The sequence below is a fragment of the Betta splendens genome, chromosome 15 (assembly GCF_900634795.4).
Source record: "Betta splendens chromosome 15, fBetSpl5.4, whole genome shotgun sequence".
Taxonomy (NCBI): domain Eukaryota; kingdom Metazoa; phylum Chordata; class Actinopteri; order Anabantiformes; family Osphronemidae; genus Betta; species Betta splendens.
Window position 1 is genome coordinate 16,934,547 of NC_040895.2, and position 16,526 is coordinate 16,951,072.

The 16,526-nt window shown below is 47.4% G+C and overlaps 1 protein-coding gene across 2 annotated transcripts; it reads left to right on the forward strand.

Moving 5' to 3' along the window:
- Positions 1–3,760: 3,760 nt before the first annotated feature.
- LOC114842124 (protein FAM161A-like) lies at positions 3,761–6,798 on the forward strand. Of its 2 annotated transcripts, none has more exons than XM_029127642.3 (4): positions 3,761–4,792; positions 4,868–5,103; positions 5,369–5,521; positions 5,596–6,798. In XM_029127642.3, exons 1-4 carry the CDS (start codon positions 4,703–4,705, stop codon positions 6,350–6,352), a joined length of 1,236 nt encoding a protein of 411 aa, XP_028983475.1. In that variant the 5' UTR covers positions 3,761–4,702; the 3' UTR covers positions 6,353–6,798. The 2 variants fall into 2 exon arrangements, with proteins under 2 accessions (XP_028983475.1, XP_055358543.1); XM_055502568.1 differs by having other exon boundaries at positions 4,868–5,043.
- The last annotated feature ends 9,728 nt before the right edge of the window (positions 6,799–16,526 follow it).

Consider the following 16,526-nt stretch of genomic DNA (forward strand, 5'->3'; position numbering starts at 1 on the left):
CTCGAGTCCCTTCGACCTGACGTAAGCGTGGAGTAAGTTTCCTTCTCTGGTTCGGCTCTTTTCAGCAGCAACCCTTTTGTGCTGCATCCTGAAACCGAGACAAACAGCACACACGCACGAACTGCGCCCAGGCGGCATCAACGCCCGGCGGCACCAGGCTCCAGACGTGCAGCGCTGTGTTAATGCAGTCTGGTTGTGCGTCGGCCCAGACGCTGTGGCTCCGGTCCCGTGACGAGAGCGAGCCGGGCCGTCAGATCAGAGCGGTCCGGTCCGGTCCGTTCAGAGATCAGAGGAAGAGATTAGAGGAGCAGGAACAGGGAGCTGAAGCTACGACGCGTCCACACACCCGCGCGTGTGCGCACGCAACACAGACGCACAACAGCAGCTCCACAGAAGCTGCAGTGAGACACTGCCTCTGAATCAGACTCCTCTCAGACGCTTTGAGTCGAGGCTGCGTCTGAACACATCCGGATCCACAGACGAGCGGCACAGGAGGAGTTCACGCTTCACGCGCGCTGGGCATCGCACGCGGCGTCGGATCAGCTGATGCGTGTGACGGCGGTAAATGATGGTGCAAACATTCAAACACTGAAGCTCAGGGGAAAGAAACACAAGGAACAACAGGAACAGGCTGAAGGGTGGGTTTTTCACTTCCAGCCACGTCCCCACGCGTTCAGTAAAGACGGAGCTCTAACCGCAGATCTAAATCGTTCCCTGGTGGTAAAATCTCCACGGCAACACTTATCTGTGGAACCTCCTAACGGCTTGGACTGACTGAGCCCAGCATCTCCAGTAAACACCTGCATCTCATAAGTGGACATCCTGGAAGCGGAGCTCAGGTCCACACTGAGCAGATCAGTTACTGAGCTCAGTCAAAACACATGGTTTTGTGTCACATTTAGCTTCATCACGATAAGCTGGTTTCTCAGGAAATGATCTGCGTCTCAGGAGCTCAGCGACGCTTTCGCAACAATCCTGTGTCTCAATAGACACAGCAGCAGTTCAGTCACAACGTGCGCAGTTCAGCTCTGTTTCTCTTTCATTGACATTAAGTCACGTCAAATTTGGTTTCAGAGTAAATCTGAACTGTTTACAGTAGGAGTCATTTAGAAAGTAGGACTGCGTTGGAGGGGACGGTTACGCAAACTGAACTACTGGGCAACATGTAAAGCAGCAAGTATGTTATACAAATGTGTGTGCGTGTGTGTGTGTGTGTGTGTGTGCGTGTGTGTGTGTGTGTGTGTGCGTGCGTGTATGTATGTGTGTGCGCGTGTGTGTGTGTGTGTGTGTGTGTGTGTGTGTGTGTGTGTGTGTGTGTGTGTGTGTGTGTGCGTGTATGTATGTATGTGTGTGTGTGTGTGTGTGTGTGTGTGTGCGTGTGTGTGAGAAGAAGCCAAGAGCAGGACGTTCACAGGCGTCGCTCGCGGGAGGACAGAACGCAGCGTTTCTGAACCTTTGCTGCTCTGAATCATCGCTTTGTGCGAGCTGATCTGGGATCGTGGTAACATTCAAGATATGTAAACAAAAGCTGAGCAGTTGTTTTTATGAGGGAACGCGTGAGGACAGTTTGTCCTGCTGCCTGATCCGCTGGCGTCTCATCTTTGCTGGTTCGTCGCTGCTGTGATGCTGCTTCCTTCCTCTTCGGCCCCTCCCCCACAGACAGACAGGGTGGGGTCACGCCACATGAATGCACTTTGCGATCAGTCCAACATCTGCGTCGGCCTCAGAGCTTCATCATCTGATTTATCCATGGATCAGCTGGAGGAGCAGCTGGAACGGATGCAGCTCCGCCACCAAAGCAGAGACAACTGACGGACGAGGACGCTGGTGGTTTGAGCAGCTCCACCTGTGGTTTGTCAGCGTACCCACACAAATGTACACAGAGGCTGGTGTTCAACATGATGTCACTCACAGCGTTTCCTGTGAACAGAACTGGGCCCAGTCAGAGCTGGAAATAAAGCTGCATAAGGTTTAATCTGAATCCTGCTTCGTACCTGACGACCGACACGCACAGATGTGAGGTTGGAAAATGTTGTGAAAGTGTTGTGTGTGTGTGTGTGTGGGGGGGGGGGGGGGGGACCTATACAGAGACCACAGCCACGGCAAAGGGAGTGTGGAGGTCCCCTTTAACCCTTAAAGTCATTTATCTGACACTCACCTTTCTAAATGAGCAGAAACGACCAAAAAAGCCCAGGAACTCGAACGTCTGCAGCGCCTTCAGATTCAGCAACACTGAGCGCGTTCACAGTTCACAAGTTCAGTCTCCCCTTTGAACACATACTGTACGTGACCTCAGCCGTGCTCTCGTTATCGCCCTCAGCTTCTCGCGTGCGACCTCCAGGTTCCAACGGGCCGAGGCGACAGAGCCGATAAACCAGAGGACGCGGAGCTGAATTCCTGCCGCCGCGCGTATTTACTGACACTGATAGAAACGTGAGCGCGCACGGGTTCTGCTCCAGCGACTTTATTTCTGGGACCTGTGGAGTCGGGCCTCGGCGCCGGCAGAAGGTCAGGAGGCTCGTGTTTCATACCCGGCAGCGTTCCAGAACCACGAGAACGTGAACAACAAGACGCTCGTTTCCAGCAGTGAAAACTAAGATTTGAGCGTTTGCTGAAGCGTCGGCTGCCTCTCGGTGTCGTTACAGTGGGACGCGCTGTAAACACGTGGACAAACAGAGGCTCTGCCGCTGTCTGCCTCCGGGCCAGAGGCCGGAGGGGTCCAGTCGAATCAGTCCCACTCACAGGAACCCAATGAGCGGCGCTTGTTGAGGAGTGGGGGCGCGGCCTGGTCTCGTGGACCTCCAGATGTGGAGCTGCAGCTGCTCAGAGCTGCTCCGTCCGCTGGAGCTGCTTCACCCACGTGGGGATGGTTCTGTGGACGCGTGTGAGGGTGGGGGCAGAGCCGGGGGGTTCCTCCGCTCAGAGCGTCTGCGCTTCCACTGCGCACGCTTCTTTTAGGTCCTGGGAACCGTGGACTTGGACCAGAAGCTCTGCTGGTTGCATGGCGTGAAGGCTGGTTGCTGGGGAGCGGAGCAGAAGCGCTCTTTGTGCAGCCGTGTGTGTGGCAGCTTGCGATGACTGTTTGTTCAGCCCCACTCTGACTGAACACTGCCACCATTCATCCCACGCCAGCGCCGCGCGGCCCGTGGACGCTCGGCACACACGCAGTTCACAGGGGGGGACCCGCAGGCGGTTCCGACCAGCGGCTTGTGTCATGTCTCGTCCCAGGATCGACCCAGTAACTGCAGGTTCTGCAGGTGCGCGTGCGTTCAGACTCTGTCTGACAGACAAAGAGCAGTTTGTGCCTGGAAGGATGTGGGAAAGGATTCTGTGAACCCGGAGGACGAGGTGTTCTGAGAACCCCTGAAGGTGCGAAGACAGAAACACTTTTGTTCAAGAAGCTACAGTGAGTGGGAGAAAGAAAAGCACTCGGACTACGTCACCTTGAGCCAAGATGAATGTTTAATGATCATTTAATGATTCATTTAACAGTTGACTGTGACACACATCATCATATCATATGTTCAATTAATATGACGACTGGGAGAAAAATAAATCTAATAACAGAAAGTATCAGGAGCCTGTATATTTGGTTCCATATTCATTAAATAAAAGAAAACTAACGACTACAACTAACGACTACTGAAACAGGCGTAAACAGTACAACAGCGCCCCCTTGTGGACAAAGAGCGGCAGCTTCTAACCCATGACCTTAACGCTGATAAATCACAGGAAATAGAAGCGCATAATGGATTTACAAACAAACAAAGCACGGATCAAAGGTCAGTGAATGTGAGTCAACGATAAACGTGATTAATAGCTTGACACTATCAACAACCGAATCTACACAAATGGGAACAACTTAAACACACACACAAGTAGAAGAAACATCAGGATTCTCTAAATGACTGTGTCGTATTATTATTGGTATCTTATACTACTTATTTATTAATACTAGTAGTATTATTGAAGTCATTATGAGCCCTGGCCTCCTTCAGACCACGTCCTCCGCTCTGTTTCGGGCTCTTACTGCAGACGGACATGAGTGAGAATAGAAAGTGACAGGAGACAGACGGCAGAGGTGACAGATTATCTGCTCGTCCTCCTGCTCCGAATCCCTAAACTCTGCACTGGAGCTCGGCCCAAAGGCTTTGGGAGCCGTCCATGTGTGCCAGTGGAGCAGCGGGATCAGCAGACGACGCAGGGAGAGTCCCCGAAGACGAGAAGGAGGCGACGCGTGACGGAACGCACGAGAAGCTCTCAATTACTGTCAGAGCAGCGTTTGTGGAAGGACGTGAATGAGGTGCGACGTTTCACTGCAGCGCTTCCGCTTCGGTACCTGGCCTCACAGACGTGCAGGCTGCACTGGTCGGCACTGGTTTCACTTCCTGATGGTTGACAGGCCGCGTGTGCAGAATCCCGCAGATCAGCGCTCGCGCCGCTTCTAAGACACTTAATCTGCTCAATGAGATTGGGAGCGTCCACGCAGACACGAGGCCCTGAGGGGAAAAGCCACCGGCCCATATGGCCCATATGGCCCATCTGGACCACCCGGACCATCTGGCCGACGGCACCAGTGACGGTAAACCGTTCGCTCCTGATGATAAGAGGATGAAGCCTCGCGGCCAGTGTTCGCTCTGAGACCACGCGGGACGGACGCTCGCGGCCGCTGCTGCTTCTCACCGTCGGCCGAAGGGGAACCATGTACCGCTCACCTCCTCTGCACATCAAGGAGCTGGTGGCTCTGTATGGCAGCCGCTGCTCCGCTGGAGACGAGGACGGCACCAGCGAGGTGAGCAGTAACACGCGGTGTCGCTCAGCGCGAGCGTGACGCGCTCTGACTCTGCTGTGACGACGGCTCCTCCAGGACTCCGAGAGCGGCGAGGAGGCGAGAGGCGGCGGAGGCGTGCGCAGCTGCGTGTCCCTGGAAATCCACGGGCTGCAGAGGGAGGCGCGCGTGTCCTTCTCCAACCAGGAGTACTACCGGAGGCTGGAGGAGCTGAAGAGCACCCACCTGAGGAACATGGCCGAGCTGGAGAGGCTGTACGTCAGCCAGCGGCGCGCAGAGGGGGACGAGCTGGGGAGAAACAGAGAGGCGGCGAGGTCGGGCTCCAGCGTTAGTAATAAACGGAGGGACAGCGATGCCTCGCACTACAAACACCATCACCTAAAAAAGTTACAAAGTAGTTGTAATCTGTTAAATTACAATGCGTCCACCAGGGGGCGCTGCTGTACAGGGTCCGTTTAATGGCGCTGTGTTTGATGGTTTCAGAGCAGGTGTCAATGACGTCTTACAGCCAATTTAAGGAGTGGCTGAACTTAAAGCTTAAAGCCCCCCCCCCCCCCCCCCCCCCCCCCCGTCTGATAGGAAGCTGCAGAGAATCAACTCCCAGGAGGAGCTGGACTTCCACGAAACGTCGAGCGGTTCCGACCAATCCGAGCTCTGCGGGGAGGACCGCATGGGGGACCTGGAGCTGGACAACCCCGGGAGGACCCTTGGCCAGAACCGGACCTTCACGAGGTAGAGGAGTGTTCTGTTACTGTTCATCCTTAGAGCCTTAACGTCCAAGCTCTCATTCTGTCACTGTCGCACAGAGACGTCCTGTTGGGCCCAGACGGGGAACGAACCCAGAGGCACTTTGGGTTCCGGCCAAAGGCCACGTCCCGTCAGGCTGGGGTCGGGGTCTGGTCCAGCTCCAAGGTCACGGTGCCCAAACCCTTCAAGATGATGCTGCGGGAGGAGGAGAGGAAGAAGCGGCGGGTGCGGACGCGTTCGGAGGTGGAGCTGGAGAACTCGCTGCTGAGACGGGAGCTGGAGGAGCTCCGAGAGTGTCAGAACCGCTTCAGGGCGTCGCCCGCCCCGGCCCACACGCGCCTGCCGCTCTACCAGCTGATCAGCTGCCGGCCCAGCCAGCGGCCCGACTGGACCGGCAGCCGCCGGGGCGACCGCGGCACCAGAACCGCTCCCCCGCAGCCGTTCCACTTCCTGGAGCGAGAACGGAAGAAGAGGGAGGCCAGGATCGAGGCGGAGCTGGGAAACCTCGGCCGCGGAGACGAGCGCCGGGCCTTCCGGGCCCGGCCCGTGCCCGGCTCGGTCCACGGCAAACGGCACAGAACCAGGTCCGAGACCGGTCCGCGGCCTGCGCCTCCGCCCGTGTCAGCGCTGGAGAGGGAGGCGACGGAGGGACAAAGCGACCAGAACTCGGACCCGGAGCCGGACGCGGCCCAAACGGACCCCTGTGCCGCCCCCCGTGGGTCGGGGAGGGGTCCGTCCACCAAGCCTGTGAAGAAGCAGATAGAGCTGTCCATCGAGATGGTCCAGGAGAGCGAGTGGTCCGTCAGCCCAGTCTGAGCCCCTGACGGCGCCGCGTCCACGGCAGAGAAACAGAAGCTCTGAGGCCACAACTCACTCCCTGATGTTCCTCATGTGAAGGAACGAAGAAGAAGCTGTTCCGCACACGAACCCACTTTAACTAATACAAAATAGAAATAGATACTGTTTGAATGTGACGATTATGATATGATAATGTCTTTCTAAGCACCAATGCTTTCTTCATGAGTCATGTGTTGTATGTTACTTCCTAATGTCAGACAGGTTTTCACACAGGAGCTGGAGAACAACAGTGCAAAACAATAACAGAGGAAAGACCATATTTGGTCTGCTCACCAGTGAGCACATGAAAACCCCCTTCAAACATCTAGAGCTGACTAATCACTCTGACTTGTCAATCATTCATTCATTTTTAGCCCCTTAGCTGGATGTTAACATAATAAAATAAAAACAAACTTAAAGAGTGAGATATTTTATGTTGTTATTGCTTTTACTGAATAAACTAACAGTTCACAGCCTCTGTGACTGGTTTCAGCAGGTGATTTCTGGGGCACAGACACGTCTCCCTCCTGTCCCCTCCCCCTCCCCCCTCCCTTCCCCTACAATGGGCTGATCATCATTCACCACTACCGTCTAGAGGTATTTCTTACGTACTGTAAGAATAAAACGCGGAGCTGACGCAGAAAAAAGCTGACCACTGTATGAGCGGGCAGACGCGCAGAGGAGCCGATGAAACGGATCTCTTTCAAAGTTTCAACTCCAACTATTCAAACTAAATGGAGTGCGGAGTCTTTGGCTGCAGACAGCGATGTGTCCCAGAGCGGACGCACATGGTTTCACTCCTCATTGTTTGTAAGTACAACGCTTTATTTACTGTTGAAAGGGAAACGAGGGTTGCGATTAGGTTGCGATACGTTCTAGGGTTTACGCCTTTGTTGCAGTTTTATTGTTTCTTTATCTTTTCGCCAAGCTGCAAATATAAAATTTACAAATATAAAAGCTGCAAGTATGAAATAAAAATGAAGTTTGCAATATTGCATCAGCTGAGTGCGGAGTAGGGTGTGGGGACGTAAAGTGAGGGAAAGTCCACACGAGGACCGTATCCATGGCAACGAAGTCGGTGGCACGCGTTTATACAGCGCAGTGATATGAGGAAACGAGGGAAGCGCGGATTGCAGTTCGCGGCTCGTGAGGTCCGTCCGCGTTTCCAGATGGTTACGCTGCGGTGTGTGTACGATGACGCCTGACGTCTGTCCTCAGTGTGCGTTCTGCTGAGGACCCGAGCCCAGGACGTCCCCTGCAACGTCACCCACGACAGTGGCTTGACCCGCTACAGCGTCCCGGAAAGCGACGGAACCAACTGCGAGTACTCCTGGTCCAACAGCGTGAGTGACTGCGGACAGGTGTTACAGCTGCTATGACGTCACGCAGGTAACAAGAGGTCCGCGATTATAGGAACTAAACGAATCCATTTTCTGCAGAGCCATGTGGTGGCAACTCACCAGTCCGAGACTAAACCGCTGGTGCTGGAGCGCAGCATGAACCTTCTCACCACCCAGACCTGCTGTGAGCGCGTTCACTACAAGAGAGACTGCATCTCTGAGGTACGAACTCCACGGTGTGTAGGAATCTGTGCAATGTCTTTTACCGCTAAATCACGCTGCGTTATGCGATGACACATAATGTTCATTAACAAACTGCAGAGCTTCCTGTTTTTCTGTATTTTAGGGGGTTCCATACCAAGCAACATGCACTGGTGAGTAAAGAAGAGAGAGGTGCTGTGTTTAACGTGCAAACGTTTTTCCTCTTTTTGAGTAAAGTGTCTGTTTATGAACTCCATTCTCTAAAACAAGCACATGCTCTTTTTTAAGCCACCTGCAACGTGAACGCTGAGATCCGTGATGATGACAGAGGTACAGTAGGACTCAATGGACTCTACATGATTATGTTCAGTGGGATAAAAGACCCCATGATGTTAAAGTTAAAGGCCACATGATAGAGATCATAAAACCTGAAAACTACTCAGCAGAAAAGCATGAATGAAAGTATAATTAGCATCTGAGTCTGTGCTTCCTGTTGTGAATGAATGTAAGAGGAACAATTGAAACACGAAAACTTTCACAAGGAACTCAGGTCACTTGTGAAATATATATATTATATTTCATGTTGTCTAGTAGTAAAAGTCTAAAATGAGCAGACAGGGAAACTGCTAGGTGCCATTACAGGCTGTTACAGTACTTTTAATTAGGATAAATGTAAATTAGTCCCAACAAGATTTGAGAGCAGTCAGAAGCAGCAGACCCAGAGTCAGCTTCTTCCCCCAGGCTGGTTCTGAGCTGAACTCTACCGGTCACACAACACAGTGACTCAATGACTCGCACAGACACAAACGTGCAATAACCACTGTTGATTGTGACACAGCGAGCTGCAGTTTATATTCTTTATTTGTTCATTTTTGTAAATAACTATAATTAAAATGTAAATAATTAGCTTTTTTGTCACAAGAGGGAACAAAGACTGAGTCAGACCACATATAATTCCGTGGTTGTCTTGTGCAAACTTGGCCATTAAAGCTGATTCTGACATACTGTCCAACTCATGACCAGCAGCAAACATCAATAAATAATGTGATGTCCTTGTATGACACTGATTAGCACCAGTGCACAGATCTGCTAAAGTGATGTTTATTTACTGTTTTACCCACAGTAACGTGTAAATTTAAATATAATCTGTCTTTATAATCAGTCAATCCTTTAGGTCCAGCGACACAGAGTCGCTACCACGCCTGTATTCCTGTTCTTGCCTTCCTCATTCCTGCCTTACTGGGGCTTTTCCTCATGATCAGGTACAGTATTTAAAACACTTGAATGCATTGAATACCCACAGCTGCGTCATAAGGAACGTTTTCATTCATCTGCTGTTCTCATTGAGATATGGGAAACGCTGTCGCTCCAACCCTGGACCAGATGTGGAGGGCCAGTGTTAAACAGATGACCCCTCATCACTTTACACGTGGTCTAATGATTAGATCCGTCCCAGTGGTGTCAGTTTGTTTCATTACTGGTGCTTTTACATTATGCTGGAAACCCTATATAAGCATTTATAAGATTATCTATTTTATTAATGACATGGCACTGCTGAATGAAGAGCCAATAAGAAAAACTATATTTATTCACATGTTGTCATTAGCTGTCAGTTATGTCATGTACTGTATGACGTTTAAAATTGTGCACATCTACTATATGTCTATTAATTTTTATTTTGTATATAATAAATGAATGCAAACTGATTATTTATCAAGCAAACATATGTTAATGTAGCAATGAAATTGATGTCGAGCGCTGGTGGAAAAAGCTATTTGGTTGTTTTTCTTTGACAAATTCACATTTCAGCCAAAAAACAAGGTTTGCATTTAGACAAAGCACATTAAGTACAAGCTCGGAAGCTAAATGTTTGTATTTCACACTTAATGTTTTTCCAGTTGTGTCTAAGTGTGACATTTAGCAGTCTAACTGTGAGGGAGTTTAACAATCTACCCCCTGTAACTTACTGACGTTTGTTCATGTAAATACTGTTAAACTCAGCTGTTAAATGAAACCTGAACTGTTAAGTACAACCATTTTTAAGAACTACACGTTGGTGCTCAGGTGAAACGCTCCCAGCTGTGAAAGCTAGCTATTCAGGGTGTTATGAAGCACTTTCCCTGTCCTATAACATAACAGCCCCCTCATTCTGTCTGTATTAATATATCTCAGTGTGTTAAGTTGTATTTACATGTTTCATTTGTATATTTTACTTTATATTCATAATATCTGAATTTATTATCATTAATAAATGAAATGTATTATGAGAGGATGACAGATATGATGATGTCAGTGTTATATCCAGTCTCTTTTCAGGTTTTAGCCTGATTTATGTTTCACTCCTTTCGTTTTACAGTAAGTCTCTGCTGACAAACCATTAAAAAGGCATTTTGTAAAAAGTTGCATATTTTTTCTGTTGTGTGAAGTCTGGCTTTTTAAACAATGGGTTGTGTGTTACATTGCTTTGTGCAGCCATCATTATCCATTACTGAATCAAAGATCACACGTGGGTGTGGGAAAAATGAGGAGCTGCCTCTAATACCAACCATCTGAAGGAACTTTAATTGAGGTTATTGTACTTTACAGTGCAATAACCCGATGCACCCTATGCAGTTGTCTGCAGAGGAAATGGCGGTGATGGAGGTACGTAGGAGCTGAAGACATGGTAGAGTTTTCAGAATTTGTTTTTATCTGAAGGATTATATAAATGTAACAAAGAGCAACCAGTCAATCATCTCTATTACCGACAGCGGTGAGAAAACGTTAGGCGTGAGAACCGGGGAGGTGCCAAACTGGCAAACGTGATGACGTCACGTTCCTCACGTCACGCCTCATCTGTAGCGCCGCTAGCAAGCTAACAGGTGCTGCAGTAAAAAACAACACAAGCATGTTAGCGTTTATATCATTACTAGGATTTGTCGGGGTCTGTTTGGGGATTGCGTCCATCTTAACTATGTAATTGGCGTAAAGTACAACAAAGAAAGTTGGCAGCTAAAAAAGTAGCAGCTAGCGCCGGCAATTTGGTACTTCCGGTTACAGTACGTGCGTGGATGACGTACAGAATAGCGTAGCAGCATAGCGGCACAGCAGCATAACAGCAGAGGCAGGCGGAGCAGGCGCACAGTCTTCTGTCACTGCTTCACTTCAACCACCACAACTAAATAAACAAATCTCTGTCGGAGTCAAAATGCGGAAATCCGTCCGCATACTCTTTTTGTGTAAGTATGTTTTGTTTATTCTGAAAACAGTAGCCCGCAACACGTAATGATCGTCTACATGCGTTTCCAAAGCGTGAATTAATTTTCGTCATCGATCGTAATGCACTCTGTACTAACTACTGTATTACGTCAGACTGTTACTTACATCACCGAGTTACAACTGAGGAGAGAAAACGGTGACGAAGAGTACACGCGTGACAATGGAGGGTGTTTTTATTTCTACAGTCAGTATTTGTGAGTCAAACGCGACATTTATGAGCACCGGTGTGGTTCAACTGAGCGGCGTGCATTTACCTGCGCGTGGCCGCGTAGGGGCTCGTGACCTGACCCGACCCCACCCTGCGCCAGGCTTCTGTGTGGGTTTGATTCGCGCCGATGCTTAGGCCTGTGTGTGAAGTGTTTGCAAAACGTGGAGTTTTAGACGGCTGCATCAAAGCTCTGCTCGGTTCTTCTAAGTTCTAACGATGCCTTTCACGACCGCCAGTCTGCGCCCTGATGTGCGTCGCTGCTGAGGACCTCATCTGCTCCGTCTCCCAGACGTCTGACCTGACGACCTACACAGTCTCAGCGCCCAAAGGAACCAAAGTCTCAGCGCCCAAAGGAACCAACTGTTGTTACTCGTGGTCCAATGGATCCGTAAGTTGGACATGTTGCTTTACACTGATCGAAAGCCAGCAATAAACTAAAACCACTTTGCTTCTTTTTAAACAATAACTTTTTTCCCATATGTTCACCAGCATCACGTGTTGGCAAACGAGGCAGATAAGCTTGAACACCTGGTGGTGAACAAGGACTGGGCGTCCCTCACAACCAGGAAGTGTTTTGAGAAGGTCCACTACACACTGGACTGCACCTCTGATGTAGGCGCAGTGAATCACAGGGAGACGACAATACTCTGTGTTGAGATAATCTATCTAGCAGTTGTGTTTTTGTAGGGAGACACAGATATGTCGTCAGATTAGCATTTACTGAGCTCCCTTAACTGTACAGGTGATACTCGACATGAGAATATTGTGAAAAACTTTGTATATATTTCAGTAATGCAACTTAAAGGTGAAACTAATATGAGTTAGACTCATTACATGCAAAACATGATAGTTCAAGCTGTGATTTGTCAAAACTGAGATGAATGTTGAACCTATTCACAATGTTTTGATTTTCTGAGATTGTGGATTTGGGGTTTTCATGAGCTGTAAACCTTAGTAATCTAAATTATCTGTAAAAACATGTAATCTTTCTGCATTCCTTTGTTTTAGGACACAGTGAAGAATACTTCATGTACTGGTGAGTATCTCTCAGACTTTACTTTATAGACTATTTGGGGGGAGACTTTAATTGATTTATTAACTAATATAGTTTAACTAATGTAGTTTAATTTGCATTCATTGTTCTTTTTTAATTACACATTATTTTTAAAAGTATCCCCTAATGCACCCTATTTTCGCAGTTGACTGCAGAGGCGTTGTCGGAGGTACGTAGTAGCTTATATATATAAATATAATGTCTGTACAGTCATTACATTATGTGCCTTGTTTACTGTGACTGGTTATTTGTAATATAAGTAGTTATATAAAGTATTCAAGAATCACTCTGTTTAGTCTTTATCCAGGGCTGATTGTGAGCTGCTACTCATAACTCTCACCTCCATGTGTGGATGTGAGGTGCCCATGTCGAGTTTCATTTAATACTAGACTTCCAGAGTTGTACAGTGCTCATGTGACAAGGCCGGTCCTGATAGTTACTCGTCAGGCAACACACACAACATGAAAAGCTGAAGACACACTAAAAAGGAAACAGTGTAGCTAAGGTTGTAAAGAGAAGCTACATGTGGCTAAAGGCCCTACCGCTGACACAGCACATACACATAAACAGAATGTATCAACATCAAACACTAGACACACACTTTCACCTGCAGCTCGAGTTGCAGCGCTGGAAACATGACATAAGAGCAAACAAACACTCCCTGAATGAGAGTTCAAACCACTGCAGACGTTGTAGGTCGGAGTTCAGTCAAGTTCAGATTTGAGTTATTAGCTCAACACGCCGAGACACAACAAAACACGGGTAAAACAACGCAAACAGAAGAATCTGTACCTTTTTTTGTAGCGCGTTCGCAAGCAGTGAAACTCAAGTCAGTGACTAATACTTCCTGGTTAAACCAGTTATATCAGTAAGACATCTAACAAAGTCTCAGACCTGTATTGGTAAGTTTGTAACTATAGAGATTTCAGTATTACTTTAAATATATTTATGCCACTCTTCATTTTGGGGCTTTTAGAAAACAAAAGCTCAAAAAGAAATCCCCTGCTCCCCACCCCCCACATGGTACAGCCGGCTGGGGTGTAGTCACGTGCGCTGCGTTACCAGGAAGTGAGAGCAGAACGTTGTGTGTATAAACACCCTGAAAACCTGATCTCTGGGGTGTAAATGGCTTTAACAGCTGCACCAGCAGCATCAAATCCTGCCTTACCACGTTACTCAATAAACTACTGGAGCTTTGCATGTTAATTCATTAAACATCAACACGTTCTCATGACAGGGAGTCGCAGTTACTTGACTGCTATCACTGTTGCCTTGAGCTCAGTGCTGGTTGTCACCATCCTCATCATCATGATCATCATCTCTCTCAGGTATTTGTAATCCTGGCCTCAAACATCACAGAACTTAAATTAAATGTTTTTAATGACTGTTGGTTTCTGCAGGGAAAAAAACACCAATTAAAGGCTCTGAACCTGTCTGAGCAGGAGGAGGAGGATGATGAAGAGTCAGCATGAGGCCTTTATCATCGATATTTACTCATGGTAGATGTACTGGTCACTAGTACTTGGCTAATCAAGCTCATTCACTGCAGAATTATTATATAATCATGCTGGAACACATATGCTTTTTAAAGGGTTCCTCTAGCTTTTTCATACGGGTGCACCTTACTCGTACTGTAGACGCCATGCATTCTGGGGAAGGACAGGTTTTATAGACCCACCTGTTGTTAAATATTGCTTTAATTTACAACTGTAGAGTTGTATGCAGTAGTTTAAAAGCCTTAAGTGCCTTCATTAGTTGTTAGGAAATGGAGGCACCAGTCGATCCATTTATTCACTCTTAATTCCCTCCTGTCTGTAGGCGCTTCATGAAATGGTGTTATAGATGTTGAGATACAGCATGAAAATATGGCCTTACTATTTATTACTTAACCCACATTTTAGCCAAAATTAGAAGCAGTAGCGTTTTATGACTGGACTTGGGAAACCTGTTGTTGTTCACACTGATTTTTAACACTCCTTTAAAGCCGATGCTAAACATTTAGTTCAGCCGACCTCATTCATGTAGTTCTGGTTCCGGTTGTAGTGAATTCAGTCTCATCATAGTTGCATCTCTATCATATTTGCACAGCCGATACCTATTATTTCTCATGAATCGGTGCTCAGGCCATCAGATCTCGAGGCTGTGGAAGCTGACAGACTCTCTGCGGCACCAGCGAGTGCTCTTTGAGGAGTAAAGCTCAGAATCGTGTGGTTCCCAGGTCCATTCACAAGCTCATATACAAGCCAATTGGTGCTAAACAGCTGTGGAAGCTATCTGACATGTAATGCAGCACCAGCGAGTGCACTTTCAGAGTCCTGTAGCATAACAGCACCTCCCGGTCCACCTGCTTCTCCTGAAGCTCCAGGTGTTAAACCTGTGTTGCTCTGATAGTGTTATTTATCTATTTCTATTGCATATCTCACTTTAAATTCACAGATAAGTATTAATGTATTACTGTAACTATGATGATATAAATCTATATTATGATGAGTATATATTTAAGATGCTTTATTATTTATACGTTATAAAGTAATGTTCTATTAAATGATATACACACATAAATAAATGACACTATATAAGAAGTGGATATGTTGGTGCAGCGTAATGTAACTCAGCGTCGAGTTGTGTTGCATAATGTTGTTATTGGTTTATGTCAAGTCATGAAATTGTTCACTGGATCCTCAATCATCGCAGACTGTATCTGAGATCTGTCTCCTGTTTCTGAGCATTATTAAAAGACAAACACTTTCTGTAAAATTGTATTTTTGGTGTGTGCTTTTGTTTTTGCACAACAACAAAACATTCACGAGAATTCTGCGACGATTACAGGAATGCAGGCGACGGGCGGTGGAGGGGGGTACACTGATCTTGTGACAGGATGACTCACACTTGGCAGGAAGAATCAAGGCGAACCAGTAGCTGCCGGTTTTATTATACGACCATATAAGGCCTTCCCGTTATCGTAACACTGAGCGTAACGGTGGTAACGGTGGCGGTAGGTAGCACTGTGGCCTCACAGCGAGGAGTTTGCATGTTCTCCCCGTGTCTGTGGGTTCTCTCCGGGTTCTCCACTACACTGTAGGTGTGTATGTGTGCGTGCGTGGATGTTTGTCTCTGTTCAATAGAAAATGCATGGAGAGTTCTTCTAAATATAAAGGAGCAGGTTCACTGGAGTTTTACATCACCTCATCAAGTGGCCTGACCTGACTTAGCCAATGAGAGGAGCCCATTAAGGCTGATGCAACGTGATGACACAGCATAACACAAAGATTCTGTTTAATGTTTCAGACCAACACTCAAACAACTCAACTCTCTAGTGGAATTTAATTCACTCACATTAACTTTTAGGAGTCAAGCTCTCAGCTTTTTGCTGTTCCACATTAAGTATCAACCTCGTCTCACAATCTCCTGCTAACAAAGTTCAGGATGAATGTTCCAGATGTGATATGAACAAATTGGGTGCTTCTTTACACAGGTTGTAATATGCACCTGTTAAACTGGTGTCACATGCTACACTTAAAGCTGCAGTTTTCCCACATCAAGTCAAACTGGTCGAACTGGATAAAAAACAGTAGACAGTCCTGCTGTAGATTATTACAATGTAATAAAACCTATACACACAGTATGTGTAATGTAATGTAATAAAACCTATAAAACCTAAACACACAGTATATGGAGTAGCGCACCCGGATATTACAGTACTACTGAATAAGACTGTAATGGTTCTTGTGCTACTAATGCCTGTAACTGTCACGTGCACACCCACAGGACGGGAAACCCCCAACGAGGCTGCGGATTCATCGCTACACCTTAAACATCCAGGTATGCAGAGAAACCCTCAAAACATGACAACCCTTCAGAAGCGAGTGACACATACAATGGTAGCATTGCCTACACAGTAATATATATAAATAAATGATCCAAACTGTCAGAGAGAAAGACAGGACATTAATTAGAAAACCATTATCTACAAAAACAGTTACAGGAGCTTCTAAATCTTCACTTCTCTCTGAAGTGAGAAGTGAAGATTTCACCAGTTCACCCTTCGGCACAGATCCAACCAGTCTTTAGTCAGACTATTCAAATAATTCA

Coding starts and splice junctions, on each gene's coding strand:
- LOC114842124 (XM_029127642.3), top strand. CDS start 4,703: ATGTACCGCTCACCTCCTCTGCACATCAAGGAGCTGGTGGCTCTGTAT. Junction 4,793..4,867: donor ACGAGGACGGCACCAGCGAG/GTGAGCAGTAAC, acceptor CGGCTCCTCCAG/GACTCCGAGAGCGGCGAGGA. Junction 5,522..5,595: donor CAGAACCGGACCTTCACGAG/GTAGAGGAGTGT, acceptor ACTGTCGCACAG/AGACGTCCTGTTGGGCCCAG.